Raw genomic sequence first — 20,656 nt, forward strand, 5'->3', positions numbered from 1 at the left:
ATGTATTATTATTATAATTATTCATATGAAATTTATGCTTGGCATTTTACCTATTTGAAAAAAATTATCGGTTACAGTCTTTTTATATTCTCAATTTAAGCATTTCAGTAGAAGCCTGTAGGCACTTCCATTTAACTCCTCACCAGATGGAGGCAGTAAAACTCCATGTCGCTGTTTGGCAAGCATTACTGGCGTTTACCGGAAGCGAAGAAGAAGAACAACACAAGCGAAGAAGAAACTGAATCGAGGGCTGGCCTGAATTGTTTTGAACAGGTTCTGGCACATTTCACTGCTTAATATCATTTCATTCACGTTGCTTGTTTGATATTTACCCATGTTAGGTCTAAGAGTTTGACAATACATGTTTAAACGTGTTACACCGTCATAAATGCGGCGTTCGCTCTGCATGCGCTGTTGTATGCTAATATTTTAGCAACATACCAAAGTCACTGTTTACCGCTCATATTCACGACGTCAGAATAAACGTGTGTGGGAACTTTACAGATTAAGCTAGGCACTGACGCTGCAGCTCACGCTACACTACGCTATAAGAGTAAATAAGTCGTTGTCTTGTCTCCTGTAGCATCATGCCGAAGAGGAAAGTTCGGTTTGAGGACGGGGACGGAGAGATAGAGCTGGAGGAAGATCTCCCAAACAAAAAGGTAACTGCCTCCCGATCAGGTTATTGATCAGAGAGGAGACGCAATTGTGACGTTGTTGTGTTTGAATGTGTTTTAAATGCCAAGCAGAATGAACTGGGCTTATTAACATCCTTATATCCTGCAAATTGTTTCACCGAATTCTGTTAGTCTGTAGGGAAACTAAGCTACGTTATTGAGTTTGATCTGTATATCTGATTAGTTAACTAACAATTGAACATGGCTGTTAAATGCTGTAGGGAAGTTCACAGACAATAAACGTTGCATAGCCCGGTACTTTTGACAGCTACAAGTCCAGAACGCACCTTAATCATGAGAAATCCTAAGTGAACTTCCTCTGTGAACCCAAGAATATACTTCTGAAGATTGGTTACACAACAGTGTATGTAAAATCATGATTTAAAGAAAGATTAGGTCATTAGGGTAAATGCATCACATCATATCCATCATTAACTCATGGTTAATAATGTGCTCTACTCGCATGCCTTGTAGAAATCACAAGGATTTTGCCACCCGCCTCAATCCATGACGTTAACTCTGACTAATTCCTTTTGAAATGGTGTGTCATGGGTATCCAGAATAAACCAGCTGATGTACAGATGTGTTTACCCTAATTTAAAACACAATATTCTATCATATTAATTTAAGTGTTTTTAATCCAAAGAATCTAAATCAATCACACTATATCCTTAGGGTTTTGATAAAACTGTTCTATTGCTTCCAGTAGTGCTGACTGGTGCCTAACTCAGTTTAAAGATAGTGTTCTTTTGAGAAACGTCTGAGTGTGCAGAGCCAAACCACTGGCTCACAAGTTATGTCCATCCCTGTCTCTATACCAGCTCCACATCTAATCCACAAGTGTTTTTCGATAAGTGTTATAATCCAGCCTGGCACAGCTATCTAGAAGGCTATCATTCTGTTGGTTTGTGATGGTCGCATTGATCCACGTGACCTCTTCAAATCAGTCAAGATAAAAAAAATATCATCAGATTGTAACATGTCATATTTGTTTTCTTTCTTTTCCTGCTGAAAAAGAGCTGTGAGGTCGTCGCTGGACCAGGCTCCAGATTCAAGGGTAAACATTCCCTTGATAGCGATGAAGAGGATGAAGGCGAAGTCAAAAGCAGCAGCAAATATGACATTCTGGCCAGCGATGATGTGGATGGTATGTCCAGTTAATTATTCCGGCTGTAACTATAAAGCGACGTGTGGAGAGTTGGTGTCATTTACCTAAATTATCTTTGTTTTCAGGGCAAGAGGGAGCAACCATTGACTTTGACGAGGGTGTTTCTATCACACCTTTCAACCTGGATGAAGAGATGCAGGAAGGACACTTTGACTCAGAGGGAAACTATTTCGTCAAAAAGGAAGAACAGATTAGAGACAATTGGCTTGACAACATTGACTGGGTAAGGACATGTTGGGCACAATATCATTATGTTTGAAAACTTCCAAAGCAATGTGCAATAATATCTGTTACCTTCTCCAGGTGAGAATAAAAGAACAACCTTTCAAGCAAAAGAAGAAAGGTCTTTCAGCCAAACGCAAACGCAGGGTTGGTGACGAGGATGAGGCAGAGGAGGAGAAAAAGAGAGAGGACCAGCAAGCTGACAAAGAAAACGTGGAAGATGAGGAGGAGGAGGAGATGGAGCAGGCTGAGGACCCCCTGGCATCCTTCACTCAGCAGCAGCTCACAGAAGCTGTGCTCGAATTGGTGAAACCCGGGGAGACAGTTGCCACGGCGCTTCGTCGGTTAGGAGGCCTTAAAGGACGGAAGAAGGGAAAGCTGAGAGAAGAGAGTGAACCCACAGAGGACACTAAGAGGGATGCAGAAAAGCTTGATAAGCTCACATCATTAGCCGACAGACTGGTGGGATCTGGGATGTTTGAAATCTATCAGCAAACATATGAAAAACTGGCCTATTTGATGAAAAGCATGGTTGGTAAGAAACCAGCTGTGGGGCAGAAATCCAGCGGCGATGGTGAAGAAGAAGATGACCTTGACATGTTTGCAGATAAATTTGACGAGTCACATGACAGCAAGTCAGGGCACAAAGAGGAGGAAGAAAATAGAACAGGTAAACCAGTGTTACTTGAGGAGGATTCTCTTCGCTGCTGTGAATACGCTTGTTTTGTTTAAAATGCATTTTGTCCTCCTTCAGTGACTGGTGAAGTGATGTGGGAGTACAAATGGGAGAATACGGATGATTCAGAAGTCTATGGCCCCTTCACCAGTCAGCAGATGCAGGTATTTTCCTACACTACAATTTTTTCTTAAGTTTGGATACGAAGAAAGAAAAAACTCTTATCTTTCCTTTGTGAAAAAAGTGATTTATAATATTTTACTTTCACAATCAAAAAGCAAAGATACTCTCTGGGCCAAAAGTCATAAGGATAAAGACACTTGTACTAATATATATATTTTTATTATTTTGCTTCTAGTATATATTTAGACAACCCATTGGACCATTGTTGGTGGTCCAATGATTTCCATTAGTCTGAGGGAAATGGCTGCTAGTAGCAGTCCAGGGAATAAGATGCCAAAGGTATTGGACTAATCAAGTAAAAATGTATTGGTCTCTGTCCAGTTGACTTGGTCAGAATCTTAGCCTGATGGTTATGAATACCAACCAAGAGTTTGCTTGTGGGACAATATTGTTCAACAAAAGCAAAGTTAAAATAGATGCAAATTCAATATGTGTACCTAAATTGTTTGCATATACTTGATTGGGGCACTTGTTGAACTTGAGCACATTGTTTCCTCAAAACGAAATATGTTTGTTGGAAAAACATTTGCAGTATTTTTCTAGGCTTGGCCTATTATCTCAAACGTATACTACAAAAGAAAAAAAGGAGGTTAGAAAACAGTGGATTGTAATTCTGTAAAGAGTTCAGATAAAAAAACAGGAAAAATGTGACATTTTAAAAGGTTTAAATATTTGATTTAATTAAGGGCTATAGATCTGTGGTAAAGTATTCTTAAGAACCAGCAAAAACCTTTTGAGATCCAATTAACGTAGGTATTTACATATATTTAGTTTTTTTTCTCCTGCAAAATAATGTACTTTCAAACATATGAGTGAATCCCATTATGTGAGATTACTGGATTATTGGGTTGCAGTCTGGCTCTACCTTTAACCTCAATCTGACTAGGAGGGTTTTAATCTTCTTATTGTCTGTTTTGTAGGATTGGGTGGATGAAAGCTATTTCAGCAGCGGCGTTTACTGTAGGAAGATCGACCAGGAGGGATCTCAGTGGTACAACTCCAAGAGACTGGACTTTGAGCTCTATACATGATTCACGACTCAACATCAAGCACAACCGTGCCCATTTGTTTTGTTTTGAATGTTTTGTTATGTTTTGCCGGATTCTCCTTCGCTGATCTTTCATCCAGGGCTTTGGTGTCAGATGTGTCATTTTAACTGGAGCCACTTTATGTCGTTTTTAAATAAATGATTCCTGTCTGAAGTGTTGCTATCTGCCATTCAATTTCTTTCTTTTAAATTCTAAGAGTTTATACGTTTATATTTGAACGATTCTGATATAATTATTTTGTATTTATGATACGTACCCTGGTACAAGGAAAATATGCTTCTACTGTATATAAACCTCACAATTCAGCTACTTTTTATTTGTGATACCTTAATAATGAATGAATGTTTTCCGCAGAGTAAAATTCTCACATCTTCAGATACCACTTAGTTATTAGATTATAACTTCTTTGCATGTAACACTGATACATCAGTATTTCAATAAGATGCTGAATACTGACAGTACAGTTCACAGTAAAACAACTGTCCAGATCATACGTATCTTTAATGTAAATATTTAGTGGCTTCTGGACTTTCTGTGACGGTAGGCTCAACATTTTTGGTTTTTGATTGATAATCAGACATCACAACTGATCACTTAAGTATTATCCCATTCTTGACTGAAATTGTATCGCCTGAACATCTTTACTAGATAAAAAGAATATTCAGACATATGGATAATGATTATATATGATGGTTGCAGTCTTACATAACTAATGGAATAATTCTACCTAGATGTTTGTTACTTGACATAAATGCGCACAAAAATGATGCAATTGGATATAAAAAATTCAACAGTAACTGATTTTGGCACAAGAGGTAGGATAATCGTTCATGATTTATTGTACAAATGTTAAACTCATCAAATTATGAAGAGTGTGATGATCAACCTGGGGTGTTGGGGGGCTCCTGGGGGTCCAGGGCACCTGAGGAGTCCAACCTGGAGTCCGACTCTCTCATTTCCCTCACTTGATCAAATGTAGGTCTTAAAATAATGGGTCAGCCGGGGACATAATACAAGACGACATTTCTTACCGTCGTCTATGTTTTTGGCTCCTATTGGTCGGCCTCCGCCTACGACGCCTCGGTGTCCTCTCTGATTCGTCAAATTTCGCCGGCGGAAAGCGGGCTTCGTGTTGTGATTGGTTGCTGCATGAGAGTGGTCTTTGGATTCGCAGATCGGATTCATCAGCGTCGCTGCAGGGCGCCGACCGACATGTCTCGTTTACGGTGAGAATCGACCCCGCGGTCCAGCTCAGCGGCCCCGGTGAGTTGTTCACTATGAGTCACATTTAAAAGATGTGCGTGATATAGCCACGGGCGGAGATTAGACCCGTTCTCTGCTGAAATGCGTTTGAACGCTCGGAGGAATGACAGCTCCCGGCTACGGCTACTACCTGGCTCTGATAGTGTACGTACAGGGACGGTGAATATCGACGTTAGCCAAACCATGCGATGTAGACGGGGCGTCACACTGAAGCTCTGCTAGCTAAACCAAATAAACGGCTCGTGCTATTTCCTTTATTGAATCCTCTGTGCAGCGAACAGTTACATTTCATATTGCTAACGTGCTCTCTCATTTCTAAAACTTTGAATGTGAAACGGTGTCTACTCCAGCAAGTAGACCCCGCTCCGCATGGGTCAAACCGCCACTTCGTTTGAAAGCATTCGCTCACATGATTGGAATGAGCTTGAACCAGATGTGTGTGACTAATGTGACACAACACATCAGCTTAGCGAGCAAGGCTAATAGATGTAGCCAACTTTTCTCCAGTGAACCGAGGCTGAAGACAATGACTGAGTCGGTGCTTCAATCCAAAACATGCGTCTCATGCTGTTGCCTCCTGAGCTCATTATTGTTTTGATATTGATTATAAGTTGCATATCTCAGTCTATACCGGATTCTCGAATTCGCGTAAAGGTAATTTGATCGGTGTGATAACAATTCAGAAAATGACGTTGTTTGAGAAATAATAATGACATAAAACCTGATATTAACTTTACGAAACACAATGAGCCTCATTAAATGAAATGTGCAGGTACCTTAATCAAATCGAATTAAATTCACCAAAAATGGTGCCATTAATAGCCTTTAACAGTTGTGTTGTCCACTAAATGTTTATTTTATTCTTACTTCTCTGTTTTTACAGCCTTTGTAACACTTAGGGTTGAAAATGATATTATTAACTAACACAATAGGATTTTCCTCAGTATCAATGTAACAAAGATTCAATATATACTTGTAGACATGTTGCTTATGCATTGTGTAGCACAGTGAGGATGTATAACTCATAACTGATACTCCTCAGATTTGTATATTGAATTGTTGTTATCAAGTGTTTGTCAGAAAGAAGAGTTTAAAACCACTACCTTCACTCAGGAGCAAAAATCTCTTACTGAAAGAGTAATGGCACATTATTGTGATAATGTTCGATATTGACTGAATGTGTATATCATTTTTGGACATATGTCCTCAACTTGTTCACAAAACTTTACATTACCTGTAATGTCTGCATTAGTTTTTTTATTTCCAGCCTCTCAATTTTGAATCAAGATTTTAACATCAATGACAAATATTCATTAGTTGTATCCCTGTGGTTAATTTCCATGTGAATGTTGAAAAGTAACTATAAAGACATCCTGTTTTATTCTTCATTCTAGAATAAACATCCATCCCAAAGGCCCTAAAGTAAGTGAAGCCTCATTTTTAAGACCTATTCTGAAGTGTTTTTATATTGATATGATACCTTGCACGTTTTTTTTTTCCATTGTTATTTGCAGGGAAAACCGGAGAAAGAGAGAGGGCGAAGGCACGGGAATGTTGACTTATTCCAATGACTTGCTCCCTCAGATAGCTTGTCCAATGGATGAAGATACCATTCCCCCAAACCCTTTCTGTAGTGCACCTCCCCACAGTGAACCTCCACCACCTCTCCTCCCCCTTTCCTCCTTCACTCCCAGGTATAGTTGTCCCGGCACCTTCTGCTTTCTTTTGCTGTCTGTGTATTTCTTTTACCCTTCTTGCTTTTTGGCACTTAATTGATTTATGGACGTATGTGGTTAGGACTAGAAAACACCTGTGAGTAGGACACATAATGGAACGTTTACAGTACAAATATTTGGCTACACGCAAACTTGTACGTTTTCATTTAAAAAACACATAATCTTTGCTACAGATAGGCCTGGTGTCCACACTACTACAGAGCTTTAGAGTTGCTAAAACATAGAAGTTTGGACATACTGCTGGACCCATTTTAGATGGAAACTCAGGGGCTGCAATTTTTAGTCTGGAGGAAATTAGTCACGCACAACCACTTGCTGATGGGCTCTTTTTGGTCAAGATGCAGCCTTTACTGAATCATAAGGCTCCTATCACATGACTCTTTCCAGAAGAAAACAACTGGCATTAGCCTCACCTACCAGTGTACAATGCAACATAGATAATGAATTACAACCGTTGCTGACCCATTTGTCTTTTGCAAACCACTTTAAAATGATACAACTAGTTACATGCATAGCACACGGGCTATAATTCAAGCTATCTGCAACGATTCCCATGCCCTGCGCTTGTCTTCCTGTTTACAGTGGCAAATGCAAGCCAATGTATTTGAGTGATTATGGGATATGTGTTTTCAGTTGTGTTAGTATTATGGGGTTAAAAGTGAGCATAAACTCTGGTGTAGACCACTACAGTTTAAGTTTGAAAATACTGGTTTCAAACAAAAATGTTGTCTGGATGTAGTTTTACATAATATATTTAATCGTAAATGCGTTTTTTGTCTGCTTTCTTCCTTTCTAGTATGCTGCTATGCATGGTGCAGATTTAGATGTCAGAAAAATGGTGGTCTTGGAATGTGAGATGATTATATTGCACAAGATAGATATATTGACACAGTTTTTCTGTGACTGATGCATCATGCATCCCTGACACTTACTGCACTTTTTTCTCTTCACTGTATATGAAACAAGAAATGCTCCATGTTGGCTAACTGATTTTCAAAAATCTCTTCAGCTGCACCAATGATGGAATATCTGGAGACAGGAGCAGTGGTCGTTTTCAGGGGGTCAGAGCTGAAACGCCTAAAAAACCGAGCACCACAGATGGTGGAGCGACTCCGCCAACATCTAGACAGAGTCCGTCCCCCAGCAAGAAACAAAGAGAGAGTGAAAGCATGGTAAAGGTTTTACTTACAACAAATTTTTTTTTAGACTTTCTTGAGTAACGAATAGTCACTGCTCATGCTTTGCCTGTGCATCTCTCTGATTTGCAGGTGCAAGTGTCCCAGTCCACGCAGCTGATAGTGGAAATTTCAGAAAACAAGGTCAGTTTAATCATGCCCTGCTCTCACCCTGACCCTTGCTGTATCGCTGTTAGGTTCTCAATCTCCTACTTACTGACTATTAGCAGACATTGATGGAGTTTTTTTCTGGTGTTATAAAGCTGACAGTGTCTAATCTGTTTGTGCAGCAGCTTTACCATAGGCCTGTGTATGGCAACACTGGAGACCAGTACAGTGAGCAGGGTGTGAGGGTTAATTGAGTGACTTTAATCCTCCTTCACGCTCTGCTGCATCTGACACAAACAAGCAATCAAGTATCTTAATGTGACCCACTAACGCACGGACTGTAGTTCTTACAGAAAATATATCTCCATTGTCTCCTCTGTCCTTGTCGGACAAAACAATAGCTATAATAGTTTTATGTACCAGAACCTACACAAATTAGTAAATTGATAATTGAGTACATTGACTGAAATGAGCAGCAAACTCATCTGAATGGAGGTTTCTCTAAAACTTGGAAAATACTGAAAAATCGTTGGAATAAAAGTGAAATTTGCTAGAATCCAAAAACTGAAAGTCAGACATATTTTAACAAATTCACAGTAAACATGAATTTGAGTTGCTTTCCTAAATTCTTATGAACAAGGTTTGGAAAATGAGTATATAATGCTTGTTCCTAGACAACTGCATTTTAGTGTTTTCTTATAGGTTGGATCAGCAGCTCAGATGGTATGGATGTCTTTACCAAACAGCTGATGTTTCTTTAACAACAGCTGAAATGTTTGTTTATTTTGCAGGATGGATTTGATTCTACTCTAGCAGCAGAGCACCAAAACTCGTAAGTGTGTGACGGCAAATCTTTTATTTATGTGGAGAAACTGCTCACTATTACGTTTATTTAAAAGGTCTGGATATTTTTTTGATTTTTTTAATAAGAAGTGTTCACAAGCAGCACTCCAATCAGAGACATTGACACAGGGAGCAGAAGAAAATGTTCAATGTGCTGATCGGTCACTGACTCACGTCGTCTTTCAAACTTGGAGATTAAATGTCAGATGAAGACGCCGCGTAGTGTAAGACTAGTTTTGAGCTAACATTCATCAGACTCAACAATGGTTGATCTATTCATTTCATCACTATTTATTGTTTATTGATTTAACAGTTGTGATATTATTATTATAAGCTGCACTCACTGCTGTTGATGCTGTATGTGGTTTGCTGTGGCTTGTATGTTGTTGAGATATATTAGTTTAATATGCAGTGGTGCATGAAAACAAATGAAGTTTCTAATGGATAAATATAGTGATTTGAATTGCATTGAATTCAAACCCACGCAATGTGTGTAACTTTCACTTATCTTAGCCTCAACTATAAACTCAACTCTATTGAATTCAAATACTTCTAGATCGTGGGTAAAGTAAAAACATAGGGTGTTACTTTGTCTCCCTCAGTGTCCACTTTGACGGTAGGACAACGGACACTGAACACAAATGTCTAGATCATGTTTGATATCACATGCAAGGGGAACCATATTATATTGTTCCGGATCTCTTGAAAGGAGCAGATTACATTACAGGTTATATATATTGTATCTACTCCTTTTTCCATTAAATAAATTACACCAATTCTCTCAATAAACCGGAGAACAAATAAGTTACTGTACAAAATAAATCTCATCTTACAACAATATGGAAGGAGGTATTTCCTGCTTGCTCCTAGTCTTTTCCAAACAGTCAGATGCACTTTAATAATTCAAACTGGTATATTATCAGTCATCTGTCACGGCACATATATTAACCTGCGTATCGTATCTGTGACAGTTGTAATTGTTTCTATTTGATATAATGACAATATTCTTCCCCTTCTCCATTTTCATTGTAGACAAAAGGACCAGAAAAATTCCTCGAATGAACCAAAAGTCTCTGCTGCAGAAAACGTCGTCGAGCAGGCGGCTGTCAACACCACACAGACTCTTGATGCCTCTCAATCTGACATAGGTTTATGCCGGGGCTTGGCTGTTGAACACACACTTGAAGATGCCTCTGCCCCAAAGAGATGGGTCATCGGGCCGTTGTTTCAGTCACTCAAGTCCAAGATGGCCAGTTTCACAGAGATCGTCATGAGTCCTGTTAAACTCTTCAGAGCTAATAGTCCCCCACTGTCCATGGACCACGGACCAGAAGGAACATCCAATGATGAGCTGAGCAACATGTTTCAGACAGTAGGACAAGGTGACACTGGGAATCAGGAGGCTGAAGTTCATCAACAGAGGCCAAGTGATGAAGACGGTGCACGAAATGCGACCAGCAGCGCCCTTAATTATTCAAGAAAACTAGCGTTTGACATCAACGTCTCTGAAGAGGCAGATAAATGTGCAATAACTCTTACAGAAAAAAACTTCCCTGATTCTGTGCCTTTGGAAGACATTCCTGGACCCTGCAGCATCTCAAAACAGGTTTCAGAATCTGTTGGGTCAGCAGGCAGGTCGTCCACACTGTCGCAGGCCTCCCTCACTTTAAGTGCCTCGCATGAATCCAGTTTGAAGACATCCGGCGTAGTGGAGGAGCAAGAGAAGCAGGCTGTCCGTCCAAAACCACTGGCCAGAAAACGAGCAGGAACTAGATCTGAATCGAAGAAAGTTATCTCCAAGCCTTTTATATGGGAAGTCAACAAAGAACAGGTCTGTGATGAGCCTTTTTCTCAAAGGAGTTCGGTCCAATCATACAAAGCCGACTTTACTCAGTTGTCCTCTTCTTCCGTTCGTCAGCTTGACACGTACAGTCCTCAGCCTGATGCTAATATCATGAACATTGAAAGTTGCAGCTCGGAGAGACAAAGCCTCTTGAATAACTTACATGACGGTGCTGCTGGAAGGACACTGAAATCCACGTTAGAAACTCGGCAGCTGGAAAATCTGATAAACCCTGACACTGATTCAGCTGCAGGTGTTGGCCGGTCAAAGAGGGGACAGAAAGTTTTTCAAGAAACAGTGAAGAGGAAAAAACTGAGAGATTATAAATGTTCAGAGGCTATAAAGAATCAAGAGCCATTACAGGTGGCTGCAGAGAGTGGAATATTAAGAGGGCTTAGACCACCAAGGAAGGAAGTTGTGTTAACGAATACCACTGTAGACGCGGAAGAAACACTAAAGCCTCTTAGGAAAAGACAGGCTGCATCAACAAGAGCAAATAGGAATAGGAAAGGAAAGGTTGGAGAAGAAATGCTTCCTGCAATAAATGAAGCCATGTCTAACACACAGACTGAAAATGTCCCTGATGTTACATTGGTTTGCTCACTGGATAAAAGCAGTGGTGTGTCAGAGAATCACATCAAAGACGGCAGCAACAAGACAAAGCCTAGTTCATGCAAAAGACTTAAAACAAGGTCAGGTTTTGGTAAACCTGACGTGAACACTGACAGTATGGATCTGGAAACCATGGTGGCAATCACCTCTACCAGACAAGTGCAGCCGGAGTCGCTTTCCGACATTTTCATCCATCCTGATAAAAAGCAGCTTCAGAGCATGAGCAAGTGCAAGAACACAACCAAGAAACCACTAAAACGTAAATCGCCAATCCAGGCTAGTTCAACGACAGAGTCAGACAGCAATTTGGTCTCTAACTTGTCAATACAATCAGCTTTGCCCTTTGAACTCACACCCACACATTCGAAAACCTCTCCGCCCACTAAGGGGGAGGAGAACTTGAAAACAGGACAGAACCGTCAGAGTAAAAGACCCAAAAAGGCTTTTAGAGGTGCTGTTAAATCTTCTGGGTCAGGTGAGACCAAGTCAAAGCATTGTATCGATGACCTTCATTTGATAACCAAAGACTGCCAGGCTAAAGACGGCAGAGGTAAAAGCACAATGGACCCAGTGTATTTTGAAATGACACCTTTTGAAAGTAATCACGAACCCGATTCTTCCCCAGCTCAGTCTCATTGTTTTGTACACTTAAATAATGAAGTTAAGGATTTCATAGATGGCCGTGCAAAGAGTACTTGTCCTGTGGCTGATGAGGTTTTGCCCTCTGACACTGAAGCCAGTAATCACTGCAGTGTCTCAAGATTAAGGTCAAGTACAAGAAGAGTTAACAGTCAGTCAAGGAGAGCAGATAACCAGAGGAGAAGGTGCAGAGTTTTGCGAAGTAGGACACATAAAGGTGAAGAGATGACTAACTCGATCACGATGGAGGATACAGATCTGGTCACAGGGGGTTCTCGCTCGGCAGAAGTCGAACTCACAAGGGGCCTATTGCGCAGCTACTCGTGCCCAGAGATCCTCTCCCTCCACCCCTTTGACACGCCCTGGACGACTTCTGTGCATTCTCCACATCAGAGCAGAACTCACTCTTCCAATCAGCACCAGTCTGCCCTTACCCCTCACGTCCCTCACGCCAACAAGTTCCTTCGACGAGCTCGCCGACACACCGTCTGCAGCATAGAGGTGGAGAGGGAGATCGCTCCCTTGTGTCTTCGAAAGGAAGTGTACCCATCCAGAAGGTCTGCCCCGTGTGACGGCGGCAACCCCTTTTATAGTGCCACACATTCTCCCAGCACATCCCTCTCTGCGCTTGCGTCTTGTTTCCTCTCAAGTCCACTGGCCTTCCTCTCCAGGAAAGTTTGCAGCAGAGGAGCTGCTGCCAGCCCCAGCACTTCCTGTCACATTTCCTCTCCCATCTCCTCTCTGCTGAAATCCCCAGTGAGCTCCTTCTCAAGGCACCTTCCAGGATCCCTTCAAAGAAGCGTCTCCTCTCTTGCTAACTTGGATTCTTGTATCAGGTAACATACCTTTTTAAATCTCTAAAAACTAGATATTTTATGATACTGCAAATTATTTTCAGGTGCACTCAAATTGTCTCTGGTTTTATTTGCAGTAGAAATCCTCTGGAGCGTGAGACTGAGAGGAGACAACAGAGTGAGGAGGAGGACGATGGTGAAGACACAAGTTCATCCAGTCACGATTATGAAGATGTTGGGTTAAGAGAGGAAAAGGCTTTTTCTGATTCTGAGATCAAGGTACTTATTTACATTAGTGAATGGAATTCTCACATGACTGGTGTGCCAACATTGAATCCCTGAGGATTTCTTTATTCATCGGTCTGTAAACGTTTGTTTGCAGATTTAATAACTTGTTGATCGGTAGTTTGAGACAATTATTCTTCCCACTGGTTGTTCTTTATTATCAACCAACCAAATTCATATCAAATCCTGAACTAAATTGTAAAATTTGAATTGTCAAAACAACATTTGGTGAAATATTTATAAGATGAGGTTGGATGAAATATCAGTAATCTTGATTAGTTATTGATTGGAGATAAGATAAATGAATCCAGATTTGTTCGATAACAGAAACATTATATTATGTTTCTGTTAACGAACAAATCTGGATGTAACTAAGAGGCTTCTGTGAAGGCTTCTATCGTACATTTTATTTTTTACAAATATCCTGGCCCACTGTCTAACTGTAGGTGTCAAACTTATTTCACAGTAAATTTGTCAACAAGGATGTTTTTTATTTTGTTCTTTCCTTATTAACTCTATTCATTTATCATATATCACAGGTGGTTCAAAAGCGAGAGGAACGAGGGAAGGTTTCATCCATCAGAATTCGGAAAACGTTACCCAAACCTCAGAACAACCTGACACCCATGGGCCTACCCAAAGCCATCAGGTATGTACTCCATATTTGTGCACCAGCCTCATTCTTTAACTTTAGGACAATGTCTGACAAAGTAATAACAAAATTACAAGTTCCACTCAGAAACTTTTTCTGTGTGAAACATTGGTAAGTCATCATCATCATCATCATCATCCTACATCCTTATTTTTATCTGCGTATTCCCAACTTTCCTCTACTTATATATTCCTTTGGTCCAGTAAAGATCTCTCCTCTAATACTAATTTCAGTTGCTCTAAATCTGTTTGTGTTTCCTTTATTGATCCGCTTCTCCTTACAAAAGGGTCGACATGCTCATTGTCAATTCCAAAAATAAAGTTGATGTCGGTTTCTGTTAAACACCTCCCTGCCCCAGCAAGTTCAAAGAGCAAGTTCAGATACAGATACATCTTTAAACAAGCTAACATAACAAATTCTGGAGAAGCAAGATAAATTGTCAGAACTCGCATGTATGAACATCACAGGAAATCTTAGGCAACGTTTACCTAGCTTGTTTTACTCATGAACAAACACTAGGTCCTACTCAAAATCTGCACTGGTCAAATGTTAACATTTGTTATTTTGCATGAATTTAGCCTGAGATGGTCACACAGGAGTCTCTCCTCTGCTTCATATTGGCAATTAACACATGAAAGTAGGACACATTCTAATGTATCGCTCTCTGACCTACCCTTTAAAATGAATGTCAGTATCAATACATGTCTGTTTTCCATTGAATACTCTCTGATCAATACTCAGTCTGATGGATTTCCATTTTCATTCTATTACAGGCTGAAAAAGAAAGAATTCAGCTTGGAAGAAATTTACACCAATAAGAATTTCAGCAAACCCCCCGAAAGGTAAGTTTAGCATTAGACAAGTGCAGGTTGAATGATGCACATAGATGACACATACTGCTTTTTTAGAGGTCAAGTCTTTAACCAAAATAGATGCAGTTGAAATGCAGCTTCACCGACATTTCACCCACTTCATCTATGCTGGGTTTCTACACCTAAAGTTGAATCTTCAAAAAAAATACACCATTATTTGCCTTCACAATAATGAGTCAGACATTTAGTGTGTTTAAATGAATTGAATAATAACTTAATTAAACAAAATGCATATGTATGACATATTGATCAAAGGGTCTGGGTGCAGCCTTACTGTCTACAAGTTTCAAAGAACAATAAAACTAGTAGCCCCATAGTAAAACGTATGAATGAATTAAAGACAAATGGTCTAATTATACATACAGTTATTTCAAATTGATTTATTCTGGGAAGAATGCAAGTCTGTGCAGTTACACACATTCACAGCTGGGGGACATTATGTCTACAACCAGTCTGACCTGCTGAGCAGTTTTGCTAAACAACAGCACCTAAGTGATGGTATCGATTCTAATCTTTTATACAGGTACACAGTTGTTGCATCAAATGTAAGAAAGCTATATACCTTTTGTGATAAACTAACAGGAATTAAGGAATCTCTGCAGTATTACTTGTCCCCAGACTGACTAAATGTCATTCATTCATCATTATTAGTCATTTGTGTCCCTTAACCCGCTGGACTCAATCACTGAATGGAATATGTCCCACGTCTTTCAGCCGGCTGGAGACCATATTCGAGGTACCTCTCAATCGCCGGAATGGCTCAGAGTCCTGGTTTGGCCAGAGACGTTTCAAACGCTTTTTAGAGTTCCTGGAGGTCGGGGAAGCCAGAAAACCAAAGAGGCCGCTAGTTGGTGTCGGAAAGGCCACGAGTTCCTCTTCCCGGACGAGACGAGGGGCCTTCACAAAAGACGAACCCTCACTCAGTGTGCAGGACGTGGACTCACTACTCTGTGGCAAGCTGGATCAGCTGAATTTGTGGTTGATACACGATGATGAGAGAGTGACACCTGACTGAGTACCTTTTTTTTAAATGGCGATACATCTTTTAAAAAGTCAAAACTGTGCTGTTCATAAGACCTTTTTCTTATGTATTTTCAACATGGAGATTCACATGCGAGTCTTTCAGCACAATTATGTTTAACTGTTGTGGTTAAATGTTACTACTGATAAAATGGCATTTTTCATTCTTTAGGATGTAGCCTGCAATTTGAAGAACAATCCGTCATAGCACCATAAATGTATTCCATCCCCAAAGTATCAACATACCAGTTAAACGTATTATACAATAAGCCGCTTTATCATTATTATAGCACTCAAACTCCGTCTGTCCATTTTCCCAGTTCGCCACTTTGGCTCAGCGATATTCTCGATGTAAGCACTTGTACGGTAACGCAGCATTATTTTCTCAGACTTTCTCCAAGCGCATCACAAATTTACAAAACCTCCCTCCCTCATCATATTTCTGTAACGCTGTCTGGTTCTAAGGGAGCAGGGTGGTAAAGAAGTGGTGTTGCAGAATAGTTGTAAGTTATTTATAAAGGCAGCTATTTTTTAAATTAAATGCTGAATATAACTTTGAAACATGCCAGCAAGAGATTTGTTTTTAACCAATTTTAGAACTACGTTTCTGTACAGTCTGAATACAAATTAAAAACAAATCGTTTTCATCCTGCTCAGGACCCTGTTTAATTATACAATTATTTGCGTTTGTAAATTTATGGTATAAAATGTAACATGAAACAAACCCCAGAGAAGATTTATAGACAAAAGTGGAAGTGTCCAGATTCCACTGCTGATTGTCTTTTTTTTTACCTGTGGCTCTCTCTGGATGGTTTTCTGGTGTCTATATTTGTATTGCAAATGTAACTTCTTGACAAATTGCCTATATGTTTAATTTTCTCCTGCCAAATTAAAATGAAGTTGCCTTAACTGTAAGATTTTGTTGAAATAGATGTTTTGTAGGCATAGGTTTTTGCAAATGTGTCTTTTTTTTAGGAAGGCACGTCAAGGTGTTTCAAGCAAATCAACAGCACTTACGTTGGTCATTTTTATTATAAAATTGTTACATGTTTGTATATGGTACAGCATATTGATACATTCAATATTAATAAAGTTAATACGCTTACGATGCAATAATGCCAAGATAATGTTGGTGCAACAAGAGCAGGGTCTCCTCTTATGTTCTGACGAAGCACTGCCAGGGTCTCTGCCTTCTAGAACAGACCCAATCCTCCCTCCATACGTAGGTTTGTAATGAGCGTTCAATTGTAATTGCATTTAAAATATTAAAGGTTGGGTCGCTAATGAGGAATTGTAATGTTTGTTATACTGTATGTATCAAGTTGTTTCATGTCTCAAACTATCAGCAATGTTGACTTTTCTATTGTCATTTAGAGTGGTCTAAATATTGAATAAATATGTCAGTGTGTAAGAAGAGATGGTTTTTAACACTATTTTCTTGAGTGGTGTCCCTGTGTGTAAAATATGAGGATGTTTAAGAGGAAGCAGTGAGACGGAAACTGGGACAACAACAAGAAAAGCTACAGCAGTGGTTATTTTTGTGTTTCATGTAAACACCAGTTTCTTCACGTCTCCCTGCATGAGCACCTCTGTACAGTCAACTGTCTCTGTAATCTTCTATAGTCCGAAACAGCCACGCCGCCATTTAGCGTCCATCCCGAGTCGATCAGTCTTTCAGAGTGAGAAGATATGAGATCAGCGCCAGCAGCACGGGGATTAAGGCCAAAAAGCAAACCCACACTACGATGGATATGATGCCGTATTTTCTCGCCATTGCTTTTTCCCTTTGATCCTCTGTTTTCTCCGCCTGTAGAAGTAAAGACAACAAGTGGAATAAAAAAGGTTCCAAGTCAAGTTCTGTGGTTTTGTGGACATAAGTGGATCTGTTCTGTTAACATTAGTTTCTACCTATACTCCTTCAGACCCCCATCTCCATAAGGAAATCTCTGATAAATCGTTCCCCGAACAAACATGTTGCTTACATCTTTAATTTAGGCTAAAAAAAACATTGAATCATGAATTCCTTATTTGACACCAGCAGCTTTATATGTAAAGGATATGCAGGGACAAACGCATAACCATATCCATTTGTCAAAAATCAATACAGAGCAGATATGGGTCAGGCAACGATATTATTATCATGATTCCATACAAGTGATGTCATCAAGAAGTAAAATAAAGTCATGCACACTGTAGCTCAAAGATGCACTTTCAAGGTATCTCTGCCTTTTATAGGACTAGACGTCAAATAAATGATAGACCTAAACTATATATGTATGTATCATATCATAGCCCCATGATAAAATATGGAAAGTATGTCATATAGCTAAGAAATACATTGATAACTTAATAGACACAACCTACAGATTATTTATATTGACACATCATTTCACGTTATGGTCTAAGTTTTTTTAATTTAGCCAAGATCAAGACCAAGCTCTGCCTCTCAGACGCTCCCCAACCACAACTTCATCAATTTATATCCCAGAAGCATCTTAATAGGATTAAGCAAAGTATTTACTTTGGCAATACAAATGTTTATAACCTGGTTGATTTTCTTTATCTTAATTTATTTGAAAAGGTGGTCCTCAGAATGTCTCTCACAATCAGAAGTGGGCGCCTTATTTGACCTCTGCAGACAATGTGTGCAGGAGGAAGTAAAAACCCTTCAAGTCCACATGAGGGCATAAAAGACTTAAACCTCATCCAGAGAACATTGTATTCACCATTGAGAGTGCATGAGCTGTTTCTGCAGAGGTGGTGAGAGCTAGCCTGGCTGCATGACATTAACTGACAACATTTCTAACTGTCCTTCTCACAACATAAGGACTGTGCAGTTTTAGGGAGAGAGGGAAAGACGAGTGAGACAACAACGCACCTTGACTGAATGTATCAAAGCATTGATCCCGATGCAGGAGAACCCACAGATGATGCTGCAGATGGCCAGTTTCCTGTGGTACTTGTCCTCCCAGCAGGACGCCGCGCCTCCTGGACTTCTGCTCCCCTCTGGGATACCATCAGCCGAACCTGGCGTGGTGTTCAGTGGTTCCTCTTCCATTCTCACAGACGTCTGAGGTGATTTGATCATCTCTGAAAACATAACTGCATGTTTATAAAGTTTCACCTGAGTGATGCCTTATTGTCTTAACTTCTCAATTAACTTAAGATACGTTTCATAGTTTATCTGAGGACAAGCCGTCCATAGGTAAGTGTTTATTTTATTGCAGGTAAAAATGAATCTAGCGTTCCACTTATTTTCAGAACAATGCCGATGACCTCACGTGTATTATGACTCACCGGGCTCATGGATCGTGTTTGATCTATTTATATTGCTGCTTACATTCAGAAATTAGTGACCTGATCAATGATGTCACTATGACAGAATACTGCTTTATTACACTAGTATGACTCCACACTGGTTTAATTTTTATTTAGTTTAGACTGTACATAAAGTAACAAAACTCCCACACAGAGATATCACCTGTCTGAGCCCCAACAAGGCACAAACGGAGTATGGGTAATTTTAAGGGGTTAAAAATGATCTCTAATCTGACTCCTGTGATAACTTTTATTACCCTTTCCTGGCTGCTGCTTGGGTTTCTTTTTAAAACAGGCTGGTGAAAAAAAAAAAATCCCAAACAATCATCTGGTATGGTTTACTTTTGTTTTCGGTTGCCATTTGATTTTCACTCCACCGAATGAAACGGTTTCAAACAAGTCTAAACACATCCTCTCGGAAAAAATCTGAATTGCAGTTTCCGTGGAAGGGGGTGTTACCGACAGGAAGCAGAAAGCACCCTGAACATCCACAGTTTAAAGCGTCCCCTGTTCATCACAAAAAAAACTAAACAAAAACAGCCTGAGGACCTTGTGTCTTCACACCGAAACCTCCCGTCTAATTGAAAAGCTTTCATTGAGAAATTAAAACGTTAAATTCTAATTAAACTTATGTCTCTTTGATCAGACCACACTGTCATTCTTGTAGTGTTTGTCACAGCGTGAACCGCAGCGTGTTGCACACTGCTGTGAATCGTCTGTGTTGTGAAACTTCTGGTTTGTGCCTTCAGATTCACAGTTGACTGAAGTTTCTGTTCTTTAAAAGTGCACAACTCAAAAGCCTCAGACTTCAACCATTCAAAAGCTGGTTCTCTGAGACAAAAATGATTTAAACAAAGACAACCTGACCAGTTGTTATAATGCTATTAAACATCATTCATAGCCCATATTTTAAACTTTAAATAGCTAACCTGATCCAGTTTTAAAAGGCAGCGCTCTGAAACCACTCCTCAGTCTCAGTCCACAAGCGTCTCCTCGGTTTATCCAGTATTTTACTCAGAATGATGTTGACAGGTGTTTGGTCCTCTTCTCCCTGGTTTGAGGTCACACCTGCCACAGGAGGGTTTTCTTTTCTTTCCTTCTTTAAAAAGTTCCAGTTAAGAATTCCACATGTGCTCAGCCAAACATGACCCTGTCACTGTAGTAGGAGTGAGACGCCGACCTGTCCCTGAGCCATATAAGTTGTTGAATGACAGGAATGAGAGCTGGGGGGGTGAAACTGTGTGAAACCTCCACGCCTATTTTTCTTTTTTTTTTATCTCAGAATCTAGCCCTCCCACACACGTTAGTCAAACCCTTTGTTCACACAGATATATTATAATCTGTTCCTTGAGTTTAAACTTCCTCTCTCTCTTTCGCTCGCTGTTAGACACATTTTTTCTTAGCACATTCCTCAGGACCCGGGGAAAGGCGTGACTCCACTCGTCTGGCCTTGGGGTGAAACCGCCACAGACTCCACTGTGCTGTGTCCATGCTGGAGTCGTGAACAAGACACTGTTCACT

At 40.0% G+C, this 20,656-nt stretch overlaps 3 protein-coding genes across 3 annotated transcripts; 2 read left to right on the plus strand and 1 right to left on the minus strand.

The window, feature by feature from the left end:
* The first annotated feature begins 138 nt into the window (after positions 1-138).
* cd2bp2 (CD2 (cytoplasmic tail) binding protein 2) lies at positions 139-4,128 on the plus strand. Its single transcript, XM_062408738.1, has 7 exons — positions 139-273; positions 584-662; positions 1,695-1,824; positions 1,911-2,068; positions 2,149-2,737; positions 2,822-2,907; positions 3,847-4,128. Exons 2-7 carry the CDS (start codon positions 588-590, stop codon positions 3,955-3,957), a joined length of 1,149 nt encoding a protein of 382 aa, XP_062264722.1. The 5' UTR covers positions 139-273; positions 584-587; the 3' UTR covers positions 3,958-4,128.
* A 1,025-nt stretch (positions 4,129-5,153) lies between these two features.
* On the plus strand, positions 5,154-17,233 carry prr14 (proline rich 14). Its single transcript, XM_062408472.1, has 11 exons — positions 5,154-5,238; positions 6,633-6,660; positions 6,753-6,932; positions 7,984-8,146; positions 8,243-8,293; positions 9,049-9,089; positions 10,133-13,030; positions 13,126-13,267; positions 13,813-13,922; positions 14,699-14,767; positions 15,512-17,233. Exons 3-11 carry the CDS (start codon positions 6,790-6,792, stop codon positions 15,810-15,812), a joined length of 3,918 nt encoding a protein of 1,305 aa, XP_062264456.1. The 5' UTR covers positions 5,154-5,238; positions 6,633-6,660; positions 6,753-6,789; the 3' UTR covers positions 15,813-17,233.
* Positions 16,831-20,402, minus strand: LOC133971207 (transmembrane protein 265-like). The gene is made up of 3 exons (XM_062408473.1): positions 20,065-20,402; positions 18,696-18,907; positions 16,831-17,624 (listed from the first exon to the last, which is right to left on the minus strand). The coding sequence occupies exons 2-3, from the start codon at positions 18,903-18,905 to the stop codon at positions 17,484-17,486; spliced, it is 351 nt and encodes a 116-aa protein (XP_062264457.1). The 5' UTR covers positions 18,906-18,907; positions 20,065-20,402; the 3' UTR covers positions 16,831-17,483.
* Between the last annotated feature and the right edge of the window lie 254 nt (positions 20,403-20,656).

The sequence above is a fragment of the Platichthys flesus genome, chromosome 16 (genome assembly GCF_949316205.1).
Source record: "Platichthys flesus chromosome 16, fPlaFle2.1, whole genome shotgun sequence".
Classification (NCBI taxonomy): Eukaryota; Metazoa; Chordata; class Actinopteri; order Pleuronectiformes; family Pleuronectidae; genus Platichthys; species Platichthys flesus.